Source organism: Crinia signifera, chromosome 7 (genome assembly GCF_055691185.1).
Source record: "Crinia signifera chromosome 7, ASM5569118v1, whole genome shotgun sequence".
Classification (NCBI taxonomy): Eukaryota; Metazoa; Chordata; class Amphibia; order Anura; family Myobatrachidae; genus Crinia; species Crinia signifera.
This window is the reverse complement of record NC_139223.1, coordinates 161,817,651-161,840,029: the sequence shown is the minus strand read 5'-3', so window position 1 is coordinate 161,840,029 and position 22,379 is coordinate 161,817,651. Positions and strand designations below refer to the sequence as shown.

Below are 22,379 nucleotides of genomic sequence, written 5' to 3'. Positions count from 1 at the left end.
TTCTCTCTTCTCTCTCTCTCTCTCTTCTCTCTCTCTCTCTCTCTCTCTCTTTCTTCTCTCTCTCTCTCTCTCTCTCTCTCTCTTTCTTCTCTCTCTCTCTCTCTCTCTTCTCTCTCTCTCTCTCTCTCCCCCCTCTCTCTCCTCTCCCCCCTCTCTCTCCTCTCCCCCCTCTCTCTCCTCTCCCCCCCTCTCTCTTCTCTCCCCCCCCTCTCTCTTCTCTCCCCCCCTCTCTCTCTCCACGGTTCTCTTCCTACTCGCTTTCTCTCGCGCTCTTACCGTCAATTTATTCTCCATACATTAATGCTGACTTGTCATTGCAGGCGCCTCCACGTGCCCTCCCACCAATGCCAAGGTACTGTGTATGAATGGTTATTACATTTGTGCCCCTGAAGCCTTTGACTGTATGCAATTCTCCGTTCTATGTTTGTCCGGTACTGTGCATATATACATATACCCGCAGGTAGCGGTAATGATGCACAGCGCCTCTCCCGGTAATACATATACCCGCAGGTAGCGGTAATGATGCACAGCGCCTCTCCCGGTAATACATATACCCGCAGGTAGCGGTAATGATGCACAGCGCCTCTCCCGGTAATACATATACCCGCAGGTAGGGGTAATGATGCACAGCGCCTCTCCCGGTAATACATATACCCGCAGGTAGCGGTAATGATGCACAGCGCCTCTCCCGGTAATACATATACCCGCAGGTAGCGGTAATGATGCACAGCGCCTCTCCCGGTAATACATATACCCGCAGGTAGCGGTAATGATGCACAGCGCCTCTCCCGGTAATACATATACCCGCAGGTAGGGGTAATGATGCACAGCGCCTCTCCCGGTAATACATATACCCGCAGGTAGCGGTAATGATGCACAGAGCCACTCCCGGTAATACATATACCCGCAGGTAGGGGGTAATGATGCACAGAGCCACTCCCGGTAATACATATACCTGCAGGTAGCGGTAATGATGCACAGCGCCTCTCCCGGTAATACATATACCCGCAGGTAGCGGTAATGATGCACAGCGCCTCTCCCGGTAATACATATACCCGCAGGTAGCGGTAATAACAGGCTTCTTGTGTCTGTTTGTAGAATATACAGTTTTGCTCATAAGGTTACATACCCAAGCAGAATGTGTCAGAGAATATGAATGATAACTCACAAACTTTTCTGTCACTCATGGTTATTGGTTGGGTGAAACCATTTATTGTCACACAACTGTGTGACAATAAATTACTCTTTTTACATCCTAATGACAACAGAAACTACCCAAATGACCCTGATCAAAAGTTTACATACCCCAGTTCTTAATACCGTGTATTGCCCCCTTTAACATCAGTGGCCGTTTGAAGTCTGTTGTGGTAGTTGTGGATGAGGCTCTTTATTTCCTCAGATGGTAAAGCCGCCCATTCTTCTTGGCAAAAAGCCTCCAGTTCCTGTAAGTTCTTGGGCTGTCTGGCATGAACTGCATGTTGGAGATCTCCCCAGCGTGGCTCCATGATACTGAGGTCAGGAGACTGAGATGGCCACTACAGAACCTTCACTTTATTCTGCTGTAGCCAATGACAGGTCGGCTTGGCCTTGTGTTTTGGATCATTGTCAAGTTGGAACGTCCAAGTACGTCCCATGCACAGCTTCCGGGCTGATGAGGGCAAATTTTCTCCTGTATTTTCTTATAACATGCTGCATTCATCTTGCTATCGATTTTGACCAAGTTTCCAGTGCCTTTGTAGCTCACACATCCCCAAAACATCAGCGATCCACCTCCATGTATCACAGTAGCAATGGTGTACCTTTCATCATAGGCCTTGTTGACTCCTCTCCAAATGTAACGTTTATGGTTGTGGCCAAAAATTTCAATTTTGGTCTCATCACTCCAAAAGTTTTGAGGCTTGTCTCTGTGCTGTTTGGAGTATTGTAAGCGGGATGCTTTGTGGCTTTTGCGTAGTAATGGCTTTCTTCTGGCGACTCGACCATGCAGCCATTTTTCTTCAAATGCTTCCTTATTGAACATCTTGAACAACCACAACACTTTTTTCAGAGCCCTGTATTTCAGCTGAAGTTATTTGTGGATTTTTCTTTGCATCTCGAACAATTTTCTTGCAGTTGTGGCTGAACTTTTTGTTGGTCTACCTGACCGTGATTTGGTTTTCACAGAATCCCTCATTTTCCACTTCTTAATTAGAGTTTGAACACTGCTGATTGGCATTCTCAATTGCTTGCATATTTTTTTACATCCCTTTCCTGTTTTATACAGTTCAGCTACCTTTTTCCGCAGATCCTTTTGATTTCCCCATGACTCAGAATCCAGACACGTCCGTGCAGCACTGGATAAAAGATGCAAGGGTCTTTCAGGAGACCAGAAACACACTGACCTTTTATTTATAGATAGATAGATAGATAGATAGATACACATACATACACACACACACACACGCACACATTACATGCAAACAGATCACAGGTGAGGATGGTTACCTTTTAGTAGCCATTCAAACCCGTTTGTGTCATCTTGTGTGCATGTTATCAGACCAAAATCTCCAGGGTATGTAAACTTTTGATCAGGGTCATTTGGGTAGTTTCTGTTGTCATTATGAATTAGTTGTTTGACAATAAATGGCTGCAACCAACCATTAACCATGAGTGAAAGAAAAGTTTGTGAGTTATCATTCATATTCTCTGACAAATGGCCAGAACATCACAAATTCTGCTAGGGTGTGTAAACTTATGAGCACAACTGTACATCTGAATGTTTGTCCACGTTGTGCAATGATTTCATTCTTATCTCGTTCCTTTGTCACGGTCTTACGTGGGATTCTCTGCTGCACTGAAGCACTTCTCAGGGTAAGTAAGAGTCTTCCCAGATCTGTGAATGTGTGTGTGTGTGTGTGTGTGTGTGTATAGGATAAATAATAATAATTATTGTTCTATATTTCTTGCAGATGAAAATCCCATCAGTCGCCCAAAGAAAAAGAAGTCCAAGACGAACAGCACGTTGGGTATTACATACAGTACACATAATATACAATACTTTGTAGTTTTATACATTAAAAATATACAAAGAGGCTACTTTCTAAAGCCAGTGCTACAGCAAGTGTGTGTGTACTGATGCGTGTTGTGCGTCTGTGTGTACTGATGCGTGTTGTGCGTCTGTGTGTACTGATGCGTGTTGTGCGTCTGTGTGTACTGATGCGTGTTATGCGTCTGTGTGTACTGATGCGTGTTGTGCGTCTGTGTGTACTGATGCGTGTTGTGCGTCTGTGTGTACTGATGCGTGTTATGCGTCTGTGTGCACTGATGCCTGTTGTGCGTCTGTGTGCACTGATGCGTGTTGTGCGTCTGTGTGTACTGATGCGTGTTGTGCGTCTGTGTGTACTGATGCGTGTTATGCGTCTGTGTGCACTGATGCCTGTTGTGCGTCTGTGTGCACTGATGCGTGATGTGTGTCTGTGTGTACTGATGCGTGTTGTGCGTCTGTGTGTACTGATGCGTGTTGTGCGTCTGTGTGCACTGATGCGTGTTGTGCGTCTGTGCACTGATGCGTGTTGTGCGTCTGTGTGCACTGATGCGTGTTGTGCGTCTGTGTGCACTGATGCGTGTTGTGCGTCTGTGTGCACTGATGCGTGTTGTGCGTCTGTGTGCACTGATGCGTGTTGTGCGTCTGTGTGCACTGATGCGTGTTGTGCGTCTGTGTGCACTGATGCGTGTTGTGCGTCTGTGTGCACTGATGCGTGTTGTGCGTCTGTGTGCACTGATGCGTGTTGTGCGTCTGTGTGCACTGATGCGTGTTGTGCGTCTGTGTGCACTGATGCGTGTTGTGCGTCTGTGTGTACTGATGCGTGTTGTGCGTCTGTGTGCACTGATGCGTGTTGTGCGTCTGTGTGCACTGATGCGTGTTGTGCGTCTGTGTGCACTGATGCGTGTTGTGCGTCTGTGTGCACTGATGCGTGTTGTGCGTCTGTGTGCACTGATGCGTGTTGTGCGTCTGTGTGCACTGATGCAGGCTGTGTGTACTGGTGCGGGCTGTGTGTCCGTGTGTACTGGTGCGGGCTGCGCGTCCGTGTGTACTGGTGCGGGCTGCGCGTCCGTGTGTACTGGTGCGGGCTGCGCGTCCGTGTGTACTGGTGCGGGCTGCGCGTCCGTGTGTACTGGTGCGGGCTGCGCGTCCGTGTGTACTGGTGCGGGCTGCGCGTCCGTGTGTACTGGTGCGGGCTGCGCGTCCGTGTGTACTGGTGCGTGCTGCGCGTCCGTGTGTACTGGTGTGGGCTGTGCGTCCGTGTACTGGTGCGTGCTGCGCGTCCGTGTGTGTGCACACTAATTATTGTGTATCCAATGATGGCAAACCATAGACAGGAATAAGGAACTAGTGTAATAATATAGAGAGGTTGTTGTCCAAACTTATTAAAGCTGAAGAGAGATCAAGGGCCTAATTCACACCTGTTAACAAGGCTGCAATTTTTTCAGATGGACAAAACCATGCTGCACTTCAGGTGGGGCAGATGTAACATGTGCAGAGAGAGTTAGATTTGTGTGGGGTGTGTTTAAAATGAAATCTAAATGGCAGTGTAAGAATAAAGCAGCCAGTATTTACCCTGCACAGAAACAAAATAACTTGCACAAATCTAACTCTCTCTATACATGTTACATCTGCCCCACCTGCAGTGCAGCATGGTTTTGTCCATCTGAAAAAATTGCAGCCTTGTAAACAGGTGTGAATCAGGCCCAAAGTACTAATGAATCCACTCCTATCATTTTATAAAATGCAGCCTGGAACATGACAGTTAGGAGCTGATTGGCTGCTAGCTGCCATTATTGCAGCTCTGCAATCATTCAGATATAGATAAATTATTATCGTTTTATTTTATATGGAGCCACACGGGTTCCGCAGCGCCTGACCATACACACATGAGCAAAAGAACAAGAAAATATCGATTTACAGTGAAAGGAAAATTAGACAGGTACATGGTAAATATAAGACAGCTGCAGCAGCGGACACTGAGGCATTATAACAGTGGCAAAGATAGATTCTTAGAGAAGCACATGAGGAGAGAGGGCCCTGCTCGTTACAGCTTACATTCTAAAGGGAAGGGTCAGACAAAGTGGGGAGACACAGCAGGGGTAGAAGTGAGCATAAGCAGAGGGTTAGGATGATAATTGGTTAGATTTATTGAAGAATTGGGATCTTGAGAGCCGTTTAAAGTTTCATAGGGAGAGGTAGAAAATTCCAGAGATATGGAGCACAATGGCCAAAGTCCTGGAGGCGGGAATGGGAGGAAGTAACCAGTTTGCAGGAGAGGCGACGTGTATTTGTGGAGCGGAGAGGGCGGGTGGGAATGTAAAGCCAGACCAGGTCAGATATATAGGTGGGAGAGGAAGGGGTGATGGCTTTGTGAGCTTGATTGTATTCTGAAGGGAAAGGGGGGAGCGAGTGCAGGGCTTGTAGGAGAGGGGAGGTGGACATAGTACATTTGGAGAGGAAGATGAGCCGGGGACCAGCATTGAGGATAGATTGGAGTGGAGGCCAGAAAGTAATATATTTCAGTAGTCCAATGTGGATATAACTAGTGAGTGGATGATGGTCTTCGTAGCATCCTGGGTGAGATCGGGTCTGATTCTGGAAATATTTCTGAGGTGGAAACGCCAGGACTGTGAGAGATGCTGAATGTGTGGTTTAAAGGAGAGAGAGGAGTCCAGAGTAACGCCAAGGCAGCGTACTTGGTGGCTAGAGGAGATCAATGTTCCATCAATAGAAAGTGACATTGTGGAAGGTGAGGCTATGTGAGAGGGCGGGAAGAGGATCAGCTCAGCCTTAAGGTCCCCATACATCAGGAAGATATTGTACCCAATCGTACAATCTCAACTGGTTGTATAACAGATTGTGAGAACATTGTCTGTCCAAAAACCATCAACGACTGCCGGGGAGTTGAACAGAAAGTTGGACACAATTGTGATTGTACGGGTCTTTTTGATGTATTTCCACCTTAAGACATGTTTAGTGAGGAGATCAGGAGAGAGGTCAGGAGAGGAGAGTTGGATTTGAGTATCATCAGGATAGAGGTGATATAGGAAGTCGGATGAGATCACCTAGCGATGATGTATGGAGAGAGAAAAGGAGAGGACCAAGAACAGAGCCATGGGAGATACCTACTGTCATTGGAAGTGGAGGGTGGGGTGGAGTCATGACAGGAAAGGTCAGAGAAGAGGTAGGAGGACAGCCGGGAGAGAGCAGTATCACGCAGACCAAGGGACGGAAGGATTTGGAGAAGGAGAGGATGGTCCACAATGTCAGAAATGACAGCGGACATGCAGGTTATAGGGTAAGAGTTGTTGGTTATATCCGGCACGGGCACCTTTAGGATTGGACTAAACTTCATGCAATTCTCCCTTTTTATTACAACCTCTCTGCCGTCATTCCTCCTGTGTGCCAGTTGTATCAGGTTCTAATACGCCCTAACCATCTGCCCCTTCTGCAGAGGATGCAGCACAGGACACAGCTGAGAAGACCTATGAAAGCAAAGAGTCCTTCACACCTGAGAGGAGGAAAAGGAAAAAGAAGAAGCTCACAGGTGAGTTAGTGCGAGCTCTGACTGTCCGCAGCTCATGGAGCAACATAATATACCTGCTATAAGAATCTATATACACATTCACCTGTCCTGTCCATGGTTACCTGTCTTATCCATAATCACCTGTCTGTACTTTCCTGTCCATGGTTACCTGTCCTATCCATAATCACCTGTCCATATCGACCTGTCCTGTCCATGGTTACCTGTCTTATCCATAATCACCTGTCCGTATCTACCTGTCCTGTCCATGGTTACCTGTGTTATCCATAATCTCCTGTCCTGTCCATGGTTACCTGTCTTATCCATAATCACCTGTCTGTACCTACCTGTCCTGTCCATGGTTACCTGTCCTATCCATAATCACCTGTCCGTATCTACCTGTCCTGTCCATGGTTACCTGTCTTATCCATAATCGCCTGTCCGTACCTACCTGTCCTGTCCATGGTTACCTGTCTTATCCATAATCGCCTGTCCGTACCTACCTGTCCTGTCCATGGTTACCTGTCTTATCCATAATCGCCTGTCTGTACCTACCTGTCCTGTCCATGGTTACCTGTCTTATCCATAATCACCTGTCCGTAACTACCTGTCCTGTCCATGGTCACCTGTCTTATCCATAATCACCTGTCCGTACCTACCTGTCCTGTCCATGGTTACCTGTCTTATCCATAATCACCTGTCCGTACCTACCTGTCCTGTCCATGGTTACCTGTCTTATCCATAATCACCTGTCTGTGCCTACCTGTCCTGTCCATGCCTACCTGTCCTGTCCATGGTTACCTGTCTTATCCATAATCACCTGTCCGTACCTACCTGTCCTGTCCATGGTTACCTGTCTTATCCATAATCACCTGTCAGTACCTACCTGTCCGTACCTTCCTGTCCTGTCCATGGTTACCAGTCTTATCCATAATCACCTGTCTGTGCCTACCTGTCCTGTCCATGGTTACCTGTCTTATCCATAATCACCTGTCCGTATCTACCTGTCCTGTCCATGGTTACCTGTCTTATCCATAATCACCTGTCTGTACCTACCTGTCCTGTCCATAGTTACCTGTCTTATCCATAATCACCTGTCCGTATCTACCTGTCCTGTCCATGGTTACCTGTCTTATCCATAATCACCTGTCCTGTCCATGGTTACCTGTCTTCTCCATAATCACCTGTCCGTACCTACCTGTCCTGTCCATGGTTACCTGTCTTATCCATAATCACCTGTCCGTACCTACCTGTCCTGTCCATGGTTACCTGTCTTATCCATACTCACCTGTCTGTACCTACCTGTCCTGTCCATGGTTACCTGTCTTATCCATAATCACCTGTCCGTATCTACCTGTCCTGTCCATGGTTACCTGTCTTATCCATAATCACCTGTCCGTACCTACCTGTCCTGTCCATGGTCACCTGTCTTATCCATAATCACCTGTCTGTACCTACCTGTCCTGTCCATGGTTACCTGTCTTATCCATAATCACCTGTCCGTACCTACCTGTCCTGTCCATGGTCACCTGTCTTATCCATAATCACCTGTCCGTACCTACCTGTCCTGTCCATGGTTACCTGTCTTATCCATAATCACCTGTCCGTACCTACCTGTCCTGTCCATGGTTACCTGTCTTATCCATAATCACCTGTCCGTACCTACCTGTCCTGTCCATGGTTACCTGTCTTATTCATAATCACCTGTCCTGTCCTGTGTTAGACCCTCCGATATCCAGCATGGATAATCACACAATGACTCAGTGTGAGCTCGCTGGTTCCGTACATACAGTAGGGTCTGTGGTAATATAATGGGGCCTGTGGTGTGAGCTCGCTTGTTCCGTACATGCAGTATGGTCTGTGGTAATATAATGGGGCCTGTGGTGTGAGCTCACTGGTTCCGTACATACAGTATGGTCTGTGGTAATATAATGGGGCCTGTGGTGTGAGCTCGCTGGTTCCGTACATACAGTATGGAATGTGGTAATATAATGGGGCCTGTGGTGTGAGCTCGCTGGTTCCGTACATACAGTAGGGTCTGTGGTAATATAGTGGGAGCTGTGGTGTGAGCTCGCTGGTTCCGTACATGCAGTATGGTCTGTGGTAATATAATGGGGCCTGTGGTGTGAGCTCGCTGGTTCCGTACATGCAGTATGGTCTGTGGTAATATAATGGGGCCTGTGGTGTGAGCTCGCTGGTTCCGTACATGCAATATGGTCTGTGGTAATATAATGGGGCCTGTGGTGTGAGCTCGCTGGTTCCGTACATGCAGTATGGTCTGTGGTAATATAATGGGGCCTGTGGTGTGAGCTCGCTGGTTCCGTACATACAGTAGGGTCTGTGGTAATATAATGGGGCCTGTGGTGTGAGCCCGCTGGTTCCGTACATACAGTAGGGTCTGTGGTAATATAATGGGGCCTGTGGTGTGAGCTCGCTGGTTCCGTACATACAGTATGGTCTGTGGTAATATAATGGGGCATGTGGTGTGAGCCCGCTGGTTCCGTACATACAGTAGGGTCTGTGGTAATATAATGGGGCCTGTGGTGTGAGCCCGCTGGTTCCGTACATACAGTAGGGTCTGTGGTAATATAATGGGGCCTGTGGTGTGAGCTCGCTGGTTCCGTACATACAGTATGGTCTGTGGTAATATAATGGGGCATGTGGTGTGAGCTCGCTGGTTCCGTACATACAAAGCTCTTTGTTCTGTTTCAGATGCAGAAACCTCTTTCACCAACCAGAACCTGCCGAGCTTATCATTGGTACAGAACGGCAGTGGCACAGACTACCAGCACTTAGAGGAGGGGAGCGCTCGCAAGCCGCGCCGGAGAGCAAAGTGAGTGGTGCTGCAGACTGTATAGTACATACCGTGAGTAACTGTGACACAGTTCTGGTCTGTAAATTCCCTGTCTTCCCCTTTCTGATGCTCGCCAGGTGACGGCACATTAGCACTGAGAAGAAAGACGCCATTAAGTAACTATCCGTGTCAGAGCCACCACTGTCGTTCCCAATTTGTCTGTGTTTTAGGAAGATGCGGCCTGCCGAGCAGGGGTTTCCTAATGACCTAGGCCTAGAGGAAGAAGATATCATTCCTGATGGACAGATGAAGAGCCCAGAACAGATCCCGACTTTCATTGTGCCCTCTCTAACAAGCCAGCCTGTGGGCAAGCCTTTTGTGGAGAGGAATAGTAAGTAATGCAGTCTGAGGACCTTTGCTGGGTGTATTGGGGCAGAACTAGGCGGTGTTCTACCTTGGCCGGTAAGAACGCCCTCCTGCCAGTTGCAGTGAGAAACCAAAATCCTTCTCCCTAGAAATGTTAGTGTTCCTAAAGGCCCTGGTCACACCTAAGCTGATCCTCCAGGGCAGACTGGCATAGAATAACCACCAAGATTCTTCAGCCTGTAACATAGCAGGAGCCGATTGCTTGATAATTTGTCCTGTCCCTGCAAGCGCCTGGAGTAGTCTGTCCACCCACCGGTACTTAGCCAGCTGGTACAGAGGTGCGGTCTACCAGAACTAGATGTACAGGGTCCTCCGTCAGTACTGGCGGTCACCATGATTGGCGGCAGCTTCTGGGATGGACTCACCATAACTGATGTTACTACACCCCTACACCAAGAGTAGTCTGTCCTCCCACCGGTACTTAGCCAGCTGGTACAGAGGTGCTGTCTACCAGAACTAGATGTACAGGGTCCTCCGTCAGTACTGGCGGTCACCATGATTGGCGGCAGCTTCTGGGATGGACTCACAGTAACTGATGTTACTACACCCCTACACCAGGAGTTGTCTGTCCACCCACCGGTACTTAGCCAGCTGGTACAGAGGTGCTGTCTACCAGAACTAGATGTACAGCGTCCTCCGTCAGTACTGGCAGTCACCATGATTGGCGGCAGCTTCTGGGATGGACTCACAGTAACTGATGTTACTACACCCCTACACCAGGAGTTGTCTGTCCACCCACCGGTACTTAGCCAGCTGGTACAGAGGTGCGGTCTACCAGAACTAGATGTACAGGGTCCTCCGTCAGTACTGGCAGTCACCATGATTGGCGGCAGCTTCTGGGATGGACTCACCATAACTGATGTTACTACACCCTTACACCAAGAGTAGTCTGTCCTCCCACCGGTACTTAGCCAGCTGGTACAGAGGTGCGGTCTACCAGAACTAGATGTACAGGGTCCTCCGTCAGTACTGGCGGTCACCATGATTGGCGGCAGCTTCTGGGATGGACTCACAGTAACTGATGTTACTACACCCCTACACCAGGAGTTGTCTGTCCACCCACCGGTACTTAGCTAGCTGGTACAGAGGTGCGGTCTACCAGAACTAGATGTACAGGGTCCTCCGTCAGTACTGGCGGTCACCATGATTGGCAGCAGCTTCTGGGATGGACTCACCATAACTGATGTGGTACTTGTGGAGTATCACGGCTCCCATCGTATGGCATCGTATGCCATATGTAGTGGCATACGATGCGATGTTTTACAGATTTTTGAGAATTTTTGCTCAAAAATCGCATGGCATCGTATGCCATATGTAGTGGCATACGATGTCATACGATGTTTTACCGATTTTTGAGCATTTTTGCTCAAAAATCGTATGCCATCGCATGGCATCGTATGCCATATGTAGTGGCATACGATTTCATACGATGCAATACGATGTTTTACCGATTTTTGAGCATTTTAGCTAAAAAATCGGTACTTGTTTCCTAGCACGGCCACAATCGTGAGTAATCGTGTCCCTTACTTAAGGGACACGATTACCCACGATGGACCCGATTTCTTTTGAAATCAGGTCCATTTTGCCGGCTAGGATAAAATATCGGGGGCATCGCGTCGGTCGGGACCATTAACATTGGTCCCGACGCGATGCCCCCGATATTTCCATAGACTTCAATGTTAAAAAATATTTTAACATTGAAATCTTGTCGGGAAAGGTAAAATATCGGGGGCATCGCGTCGGTCGGGACCATTAACATTGGTCCCGACGCGATGCGACGCGATGCCCCCGATTTTTGCATAGGATTCAATGTTAAAAAAAATTTTAACATTGAAATGGTGTAAAAATGTCAAAAAATGTGAAATGGGTCCATATGACCCATTTCACATTATAGATGTCCCCGTCGTCGCCCTGTCCCCGTCGTCGCCCCACGATAGACGCCAACCCGAAGCGTGGCGAGCGCAGCGAGCCCGCGAGGGGCGGCGGTACGCGTCCTCCGACCTTTTCATGCCCTACTATCCACTAGGGCGTGGAGTGAGAATAGAATAGTGTGGCGAGCGCAGCGAGCCACCGAGCCCGAAGCGTGGCGAGCGCAGCGAGCCCCGCGAGGGGACGCGGATACCTTCACAGTTATACGCGTCCCCTTGCGGGCTTCACAGGTGTCCGTGGCGACGCGGACACCTGTGAAGCCCGCGAAGGGACGCGTTTACCTGTGAAGGTATCCGCGTCCCCTCGCGGGGCTCGCCACGCTTCGGGCTCGGTGGCTCGCTGCGCTCGCCACACTATTCTATTCTCACTCCACGCCCTAGTGGATAGTAGGGCATGAAAAGGTCGGAGGACGCGTACCGCCGCCCCTCGCGGGCTCGCTGCGCTCGGCACGCTTCGGGTATGCGTCTATCGTGGGCTGCTGTTTACGCGCTTAAATTTGGGGGGGTTGGGAATTTTTTTCATTGAATACAATGTAAAATTGGGTCCCAGGGACCCAATTTACATTGGATTCAATGAAAAAAATCGGGTCAAAAATCGGTCGGTCGCGTCGATCGCATCGCATGCGACCAAATCGCATGTGATGCGATCGACCCGATTTTTTTCAGCACGACCACCCCGATCTTAATCGGTGTGGCCGTGCTAGGAAACAAGTACCAAAAAATCGTATGCGATCGCATCGGATGCCATACGATGGCATCCGATTCGATGCAATGGCACCCGATTTTGCACTGAAATGCATCAGAATGCATTGAAATGTGTATTAAAGTAGTGAAATGCCCCCAAATGCCATTTTTCATAGTGCACCTCCCCACTATCAACGTCAACCCGAAGCGTGGCGAGCGGCGGCGGTACGCGTCCTACGACCTTTTCATACCCCCACTATCCACGTCGGCGTGGAGTTGAGAATAGAATACTGTGGCGAGCGGACGCGGATACCTGTGAAGCCCGCGAGGGGACGCGTATAGCTGTGAAGGTATCCGCGTCCCCTCGCGGGCTCGCTGCGCTCGCCACGCTTCGGGCTCGCTGCGCTCGCCACACTATTCTATTCTCAACTCCACGCCGACGTGGATAGTGGGGGTATGAAAAGGTCGTAGGACGCGTACTGCCGCCCCTCGCGGGCTCGCTGCACTCGCCACGCTTCGGGTTGACGTTGATAGTGGGGGTGGTGCACTATGAAAAATGGCATTTGGGGGCATTTCACAAGTTTAATACACATTTCAATGCATTCTGATGCATTTCAATGCAAAATCGGGTGTGATCGCATCGCATGGCATCCGATGCGATCGCATACGATTTTTGAGCTAAAATGCTCAAAAATCTGTAAAACATTGTATCGCATCGTATGCCACTACATATGGCATACGATGCCATGTGATGGCATACGATTTTTGAGCAAAAATGGTCAAAAATCTGTAAAACATTGCATCGCATCGTATGCCATCGTATGCCACATGCGATGCGATTTTTAGCATACGATCTGCATACGATGCAGGTCGTGGGAGCCGTGATACTCCACAAGTACCACTGATGTTACTACACCCCTACACCAAGAGTAGTCTGTCCACCCACCGGTACTTAGCCAGCTGGTACAGAGGTGCGGTCTACCAGAACTAGATGTACAGGGTCCTCCGTCAGTACTGGCAGTCACCATGATTGGCGGCAGCTTCTGGGATGGACGCACAGTAACTGATGTTACTACACCCCTACACCAAGAGTAGTCTGTCCTCCCACCGGTACTTAGCCAACTGGTACAGAGGTGCGGTCTACCAGAACTAGATGTACTGGGTCCTCCGTCAGTACTGGCAGTCACCATGATTGGCAGCAGCTTCTGGGATGGACTCACAGTAACTGATGTTACTACACCCCTACACTAGGAGTAGTCTGTCCACCCACCGGTACTTAGCCAGCTGGTACAGAGGTGCTGTCTATCAGAACTAGATGTACAGGGTCCTCCATCAGTACTGGCAGTCACCATGATTGGCGGCAGCTTCTGGGATGGACTCACAGTAACTGATGTTACTACACCCCTACACCAGGAGTTGTCTGTCCACCCACCGGTACTTAGCCAACTGGTACAGAGGTGCTGTCTACCAGAACTAAATGTACAGGGTCCTCCGTCAGTACTGGCAGTCACCATGATTGGCGGCAGCTTCCAGGATGGACGCACAGTAACTGATGTTACTACACCCCTACACCAGGAGTAGTCTGTCCACCCACCGGTACTTAGCCAGCTGGTACAGAGGTGCGGTCTACCAGAACTAGATGTACAGGGTCCTCCGTCAGTACTGGCAGTCACCATGATTGGCGGCAGCTTCTGGGATGGACGCACAGTAACTGATGTTACTACACCCCTACACAAGGAGTAGTCTGTCCACCCACCGGTACTTAGCCAGCTGGTACAGAGGTGCGGTCTACCAGAACTAGATGTACAGGGTCCTCCGTCAGTACTGGCGGACACCATGCTTGGCGGCAGCTTCCCGGATGGACTCACAGTAACTGATGTTACTACACCCCTACACCAGGAGTAGTCTGTCCACCCACCGATACTTAGCCAGCTGGTACAGAGGTGCTGTCTACCAGAACTAGATGTACAGGGTCCTCCGTCAGTACTGGCGGACACCATGATTGGCGGCAGCTTCTGGGATGGACGCACAATAACTGATGAGCTCCTCCAGCTATTCTAAATCTACAGATTCCAGCATGCCCTGATGGCGAAGCAGTGGCCTAGCATGCTGGGATGTGTAGTGCGGGTCAGTGCGTCCTCGGCATGTTCTGTACACACTTGTGTAATGTTCGGTTAGCTCCACAATATGACAAATGGTTTCTGATTTCTCAGTTCTGTGTTTTACGTTCTAGGGAAATTCCAAGCTGCCGATCGCAGTAGTTTTGTCAGAACCGCAGATCATGTGGAAGATTTCATGGATGTGAAGCCAACATGGAGCAGTATGGATGTGTCGCTCCGTGTCCATCGTGCCTTTAGGTGCTGTCACTGTATCAGCGTGTTGTGTGTCACATGATGCATGTCACATGATGTATGACCGCACACTCTCCTCTCCCTGCAGGATGATTGGCCTGTTCTGCAGCGGCTTCCTTGCCGGCTACACGGTGTGGAATATTGTGGTGATTTACCTGCTGGCAGGTTACGAGCTCACTACTCTGCCCAACCTGCTGGACACTTACAAAGGTGTGGCGTACCCCTCGCAGTGCCTCCTGTACCTCCTGCTGGCTCTCGGCTCCGTCTCTGCATTTGACAGGTGACCTATTATACGGGGGGAGCTCCCGATCCCCGCGGCTCTTCATGACGTGTGTAACGGATAATTCTCCTCCTTACTAGGGCTGATCTGGCCAGTGTGACAAACGCTTTTCGTGGTCTTGTTGCGTTGGACCCGGCTGCTGTGGCATCATTCTGTGAGTGCAGACACGGATTATAATGTGATATGTAGTGACCACGTTTGTGTCCTGTGTAATGTACACCCTCCGGACTATTTTATGTTGTGTCCTGATGCGTGTGGTTTGGAATACTCTAACTACAAAGCCCTCTGTCTGTAGTGTACAACACCCTAAGTCCGCAGTGTACTCTGTCTGTAGTGTACAACACCCTAAGTCCGCAGTGTACTCTGTCTGTAGTGTACAACACCCTAAGTCCGCAGTGTACTCTGTCTGTAGTGTACAACACCCTAAGTCCGCAGTGTACTCTGTCTGTAGTGTACAACACCCTAAGTCCGCAGTGTACTCTGTCTGTAGTGTACAACACCCTAAGTCTGCAGTGTACTCTCTCTGCGTACAACACCCTAAGTGTACTCTGTCTCTGAATATGACGCTCTCTGTCCGCAGTGTACTCTGTCTCTGAATATGACGCTCTCTGTCCACAGTGTACTCTGTCTCTGTGTACACTGCTCTCTGTCCGCAGTGTACTCTGTCTCTGTGTACACTGCTCTCTGTCCGCAGTGTACTCTGTCTCTGTGTACACTGCTCTCTGTCCGCAGTGTACTCTGTCTGTGTACACTGCTCTCTGTCCGCAGTGTAATCTGTCTCTGTGTACAACGCTCTCTGTCCGCAGTGTACGCTGTCTCTGTGTACAACGCTCTCTGTCCGCAGTGTACGCTGTCTCTGTGTACAACGCTCTCTGTCCGCAGTGTACTCTGTCTCTGTGTACAACGCTCTCTGTCCGCAGTGTACACTGTCTCTGTGTACAATGCTCTCTGTCCGCAGTGTACTCTGTCTCTGTGTACAAAGCTCTCTGTCCGCAGTGTACTCTCTCTGAATAGAACACTCTCTGTCCGCAGTGTACTCTCTCTGAATAGAACACTCTCTGTCCGCAGTGTACTCTCTCTGAATAGAATGCTCTCTGTCCGCAGTGTACTCTCTCTGAATAGAATGCTCTCTGTCCGCAGTGTACGCTCTCTCTCTGAATAGAACGCTCTCTGTCCGCAGTGTACTCTGTCTCTGAATATGACGCTCTCTGTCCGCAGTGTACTCTGTCTCTGAATATGACGCTCTCTGTCCACAGTGTACTCTGCGGACAGAGAGCATTCTATTCAGAGACAGAGTACACTGCAGACAGAGAGCGTCATATTCAGAGAGAGAGTACACTGCGGACAGAGAGCATTCTATTCAGAGACAGTGTACTCTCTCTCTGAATAGAACACTCTGTCCGCAGTGTACTCTGTCTCTGAATATGACGCTCTCTGTCCGCAGTGTACTCTCTCTGAATAGAACACTCTCTGTCCGCAGTGTACTCTCTCTGAATAGAAAACTCTCTGTCCGCAGTGTACTCTCTCTGAATAGAATGCTCTCTGTCCACAGTGTACTCTCTCTGAATAGAATGCTCTCTGTCCGCAGTGTACTCTCTCTGAATAGAATGCTCTCTGTCCGCAGTGTACGCTCTCTCTCTGAATAGAATGCTCTCTGTCCGCAGTGTACGCTCTCTCTCTGAATAGAATGCTCTCTGTCCGCAGTGTACGCTCTCTCTCTGAATAGAATGCTCTCTGTCCGCAGTGTACGCTCTCTCTCTGAATAGAATGCTCTCTGTCCGCAGTGTACGCTCTCTCTCTGAATAGAACGCTCTCTGTCCGCAGTGTACTCTGTCTCTGAATATGACGCTCTCTGTCTGCAGTGTACTCTGTCTCTGAATATGACGCTCTCTGTCCACAGTGTACTCTGCGGACAGAGAGCATTCTATTCAGAGACAGAGTACACTGCGGACAGAGAGCATTCTATTCAGAGACAGTGTACTCTCTCTCTGAATAGAACACTCTGTCCGCAGTGTACTCTGTCTCTGAATATGACGCTCTCTGTCCGCAGTGTACTCTCTCTGAATAGAACACTCCGTCCGCAGTGTACTCTCTCTGAATAGAATGCTCTCTGTCCGCAGTGTACTCTCTCTGAATAGAATGCTCTCTGTCCGCAGTGTACGCTCTCTGAATAGAATGCTCTCTGTCCGCAGTGTACGCTCTCTCTCTGAATAGAATGCTCTCTGTCCGCAGTGTACGCTCTCTCTCTGAATAGAACGCTCTGTCTGCAGTGTACTCTCTCTCTGAATATGACGCTCTCTGTCCGCAGTGTACTCGGTCTCTGAATATGACGCTCTCTGTCCACAGTGTACTCTGAATAGAATGCTCTCTGTCCGCAGAGTACACTGTGGACAGAGAGCGTCATATTCAGAGACAGAGTACACTGCGGACAGAGAGCGTCATATTCAGAGACAGAGTACACTGCAGACAGAGAGCGTCATATTCAGAGAGAGAGTACACTGCGGACAGAGAGCATTCTATTCAGAGACAGTGTACTCTGTCTCTGAATAGAACACTCTGTCCGCAGTGTACTCTGTCTCTGAATATGACGCTCTCTGTCCGCAGTGTACTCTGTCTCTGTGTACAACGCTCTCTGTCCGCAGTGTACTCGGTCTCTGAATATGACGCTCTCTGTCTGCAGTGTACTCTGTCTCTGAATAGAATGCTCTATGTCCGCAGTGTATTCTCTCTCTAATAGAACACTCTGTCTGCAGTGTACTCTCTCTCTGAATATGACGCTCTCTGTCCGCAGTGTACTCTGTCTCTGAATATGATGCTCTCTGTCCGCAGTGTACTCGGTCTCTGAATATGACGCTCTCTGTCCGCAGTGTACTCTGTCTCTGTGTACAACGCTCTCTGTCCGCAGTGTACTCTGTCTCTGTGTACAACGCTCTCTGTCCGCAGTGTACTCTGTCTCTGTGTACAACGCTCTCTGTCCGCAGTGTACACTGTCACTGTGTACAACGCTCTCTGTCCGCAGTGTACTCTGTCTGTGTACAACGCTCTCTCTCCGCAGTGTACTCTCTCTGAATAGAACACTCTCTGTCCGCAGTGTACTCTCTCTGAATAGAACACTCTCTGTCCGCAGTGTACTCTCTCTGAATAGAATGCTCTCTGTCCGCAGTGTACTCTCTCTGAATAGAATGCTCTCTGTCCGCAGTGTACGCTCTCTGAATAGAACACTCTCTGTCCGCAGTGTACTCTCTCTGAATAGAATGCTCTCTGTCCGCAGTGTACTCTCTCTGAATAGAATGCTCTCTGTCCGCAGTGTACGCTCTCTGAATAGAATGCTCTCTGTCCGCAGTGTACGCTCTCTCTCTGAATAGAATGCTCTCTGTCCGCAGTGTACGCTCTCTCTCTGAATAGAATGCTCTCTGTCCGCAGTGTACGCTCTCTCTCTGAATACCTAGGTCCGCAGTGTACTCTGTCTGTAGTGTACAACACCCTAAGTCCGCAGTGTACTCTCTCTGCGTACAACACCCTAAGTGTACTCTGTCTCTGAATATGACGCTCTCTGTCCGCAGTGTACTCTGTCTCTGAATATGACGCTCTCTGTCCACAGTGTACTCTGCGGACAGAGAGCATTCTATTCAGAGACAGAGTACAGTGCAGACAGAGAGCATCATATTCAGAGAGAAAGTACACTGCGGACAGAGAGCATTCTATTCAGAGACAGTGTACTCTCTCTCTGAATAGAACACTCTGTCCGCAGTGTACTCTGTCTCTGAATATGACGCTCTCTGTCCGCAGTGTACTCTGTCTCTGTGTACAACGCTCTCTGTCCACAGTGTACTCGGTCTCTGAATATGACGCTCTCTGTCTGCAGTGTACTCTGTCTCTGAATATGATGCTCTCTGTCCGCAGTGTTCTGTCTCTGAATATGATGCTCTCTGTCCGCAGTGTTCTGTCTCTGAATAGAATGCTCTATGTCCGCAGTGTATTCTCTCTCTAATAGAACACTCTGTCTGCAGTGTACTCTCTCTCTGAATATGACGCTCTCTGTCCGCAGTGTACTCTGTCTCTGAATATAACGCTCTCTGTCCGCAGTGTACTCTGAATAGAATGCTCTGTCCGCAGTGTACTCTCTCTCTCTGATTAGAATGCTCTCTGTCCGCAGTGTACTTTGTCGCTCTCTTTCTGGCACTAAGCCAGCAAATGACAAGTGACCGGATAAACTTCTACACCCCACCCACACAGAACAGCAGCCTCTGGTAAGACTTCCTCTACCAATAATTATTCTCCCATGGTGTTCGCCCGGCAGATGCTGCTATAACTGTACATGGCTGTTTTATTTCCAGGCAAGAAGACACCGAGAGCCAGATCCTTCAGCCGTGGATTGTGGTGAATTTGGTTGTAACCCTTCTGGTGGGCATTGCCTGGCTATTCCTGTCCTACCGGCCAGACCTAGATCACAGCGAAGGTACTACTACTCCCAGCATTGATTAGGCTGCAGATGGGACATTAGATGTCTCCTGTGAGTGCGCATTAAGGGAGTCCTTTGGGTGATATCAGTACATACTGAGGCCCTTATTCAGATCTGATCGCAGTACAAATTTGTTCTCAGAATGGGCCAAACCATGTGCACTGCAGGTGGGGCAGATGTAACATGTATAGTTAGATTTGGGTGAGTTATTTGGTTTCCGTGCAGGGTAAATACTGGCTGCATTATTTTTACACTGCAATTTAGATTTCAGTTTCAACATACCCCACCCAAATTTAACTCTCTGCACATGTTACATCTGCCCCACCTGCTGTGCACATGGTTCTGCCCATTTTGAGACCAAATTTGTTCTGCAATCAGATCTGAATAAGTGCGGGCCAAGATGACACTGGGTGACCGTATGTATGTATGTTTACCAGGGACAGCGATGCCACCAGGGGATGCACACAAGTATATACTGTAGGCCAATCAGGGCACGATAATGTATTTTTGTACTATAGTGTCAATTTACTAAGGCTTCTAAAAATGTGATGTTCCCCTATAGCAACCAATCAGATGCTATGATTTCAAAACGAAACAGAATGGTTGCTATGGGCTATCATTATTTTTTTTTTAGAAGCATGAGTAAATTTCCTCTTCTAGTACTGGTCATCTGCCAAGACTGAAGGTGAAGCAGAGGGGGCAGGCGGGTGTGTGGGCCTGGGAACCTTCTCAGCGACGGGCCCTTCCCGCTGCTGCTCCTTTCTTATTAGTCCTCTGCACATTTTATCTCCTATCTTAGACTCCATGTTTGTCCCGGAGGAGGAGGAGGATTTCCCCAATACGGAGAGAAGTATAAAAGTCCAGGCGTGACCCGCTGGTTCCCTTACCTGATGCCTTGGATGTTTTATACGGCTTTGTATAATGTCTTTATATTTTTATACACCTTTTTATACCTGGTTTGTACTGATATCATTCTTTATGGAAGTAATTTATTTTTGATACTTGTACAGTGAGACTGTGATACCGTGTGTAGTATATCAGCGTTACTGGACACGTGCTATTTGCCAATACCTGGAACTGTATGTAGGATGTGATGCCGTATCCCTGTCACACAATAGTGTGATGTACGTCCTGGCTTAGTTACAGGATGGCACATTAGTAGTGTACTCACCCTGATGCCAATAAGCCTTCATCAGCCTAGTGCAAGTATTATAATGTGCGATTGTTGCACAGTAACACTTGCCATGTGGATAATACATGAATTGTCTGAAGTCAGTGCTATTTACTAATACAGGCCTGTAGGCCTAATTCAGCTTGGATCGCTAATCTAAGAAACTGCAGATGACTGCGAGTAGATAGCTGCCGCCCAAATAAAAAGAAAACCCGCCCCCGTGCTAATTAACCGCAGATCGCTATCCACACACAAATAATGGAACATTGAAGAGTCTTTGCCGTCTGAGGCTGCCAATAATCTGTGACGGAGACTGTCTGGAAGTGGTCAGTGCGGACGTTATGCTGTGTACACATGGTGAGATTCCCTTGCTATTTGACTTAAGATTCGAGTGCTATACAATCTTTGCGAACTCTGTAGAATCTACACACAATTCATGCCATCTGCATTAGATTTTCACTATATATAGTCATTGCTGCCCTATTTCGCTATTTGATTTGTGCTGAACGGGAGCGTGCATCAGCATAACCTTACCATGTGTATGCAATCCCAATGCGATTTTGGCTATATAGTAAAAATCTAATGTGAAATCTCAACGTGTGTACACAGCATTACAGACGGTTGTCTGGCCAGGTCTGCGATTTTCCAGACATGCGAAATGGGTACGTTACACATTACTGATCCAAGCTGCGTTATCCATGTGCATGTTACTAATGAGGTTATTTTCAGAGATGACCATGTGAAATTCCACTATACTGGCACCAAAATTATTCCGCTCCCCTAAATTGTGTCCCTCTATTTTGTTTTACAATATAAGTAATTGAGTATAAATGTATGTAAATGCCATAATGGGAGGAAAAAAAGTATTCTTTTTTTTTACGTGAAAACTCTGTCTCAGATTGTATGGAGAAGACATTCGTCCGTTTTGCAGCAGTGTTAATAAATGTACGAGTTTGCTCATCATCCCGAGAGCTCTCAGACCCGCGTGTCCTTCTGGCAGTCCAGTGGGAGACTAGACCAGAGCAAGCATGTGATCGTAACAAGGCAATACGGCGCCCCCTATAGCGTGTCACTGGTATAGATACCATGGTGCAGCTAATTAGGGGAAGAGGTAAACAGTTTGCAATGTGTCGATTATTTGGGTAAAAAAAAAAAGAGTGAAAGACCCCATGTTGACCTTTTGACTGTTGACCTTATACTTGTGTCGACCTAATGACACTGTTGACCTAACCCCTTGTCGACCTGGTTGCTGTCTATCCAATGATCCATACCCCTCCACTAGGCTTCTACCAGTGACAACGCTACTATAGCGCCCCCATGTGGTGCACTTCTAGCAGTATGCCACAGTTGTGCACGCTATAGCCGAGTCTGTACTGCTGTATAAATAACAGTATTACTACACACAACGTCCATACTTATTTTGGTACTTGTCTAGTTTCACTGCGGCAGCATGGCCGCACGATACTTCTGGGTGCGGCGCTCACAAAACTTTCTAAAATAAACTGAATGCCAACATGGATAGTTCATACCCCCGCTACCCACGTTGGCATGGAGTTGATTTTAGACAGTGTACCGAGCCTGTAGCTTGGGCAAGCCCCGCAAGGGGACTCAGACGCACAGCCATGCTGCCGCCGTGACATTAAACAGGTACCCTTATTTTGGCCATTACAGCACCTCTTCCTCGGCAGACTGTGACAAGGTTGAGAATCAATGATCTAGACCAGGGATCCTCAAA

General features: G+C 48.5%; 1 protein-coding gene across 1 annotated transcript in view; it reads left to right on the top strand.

Annotated features, from left to right (window-relative positions):
• The window catches only part of TMEM237 (transmembrane protein 237), a 36,835-nt gene extending 15,228 nt beyond the window's left edge, over positions 1-21,607 (top strand). The window contains exons 2-13 of the mRNA XM_083154171.1: positions 321-352; positions 2,840-2,850; positions 2,949-3,005; positions 6,480-6,572; positions 9,261-9,381; positions 9,573-9,733; positions 14,614-14,737; positions 14,820-15,011; positions 15,092-15,165; positions 19,168-19,261; positions 19,349-19,470; positions 20,273-21,607. Of these exons, the coding sequence (XP_083010297.1) occupies positions 321-352; positions 2,840-2,850; positions 2,949-3,005; positions 6,480-6,572; positions 9,261-9,381; positions 9,573-9,733; positions 14,614-14,737; positions 14,820-15,011; positions 15,092-15,165; positions 19,168-19,261; positions 19,349-19,470; positions 20,273-20,343 (1,152 nt within the window). The 3' untranslated portion in view covers positions 20,344-21,607. The remainder of the gene's footprint in view (positions 1-320; positions 353-2,839; positions 2,851-2,948; positions 3,006-6,479; positions 6,573-9,260; positions 9,382-9,572; positions 9,734-14,613; positions 14,738-14,819; positions 15,012-15,091; positions 15,166-19,167; positions 19,262-19,348; positions 19,471-20,272) is intronic.
• Positions 21,608-22,379: the final 772 nt, after the last annotated feature.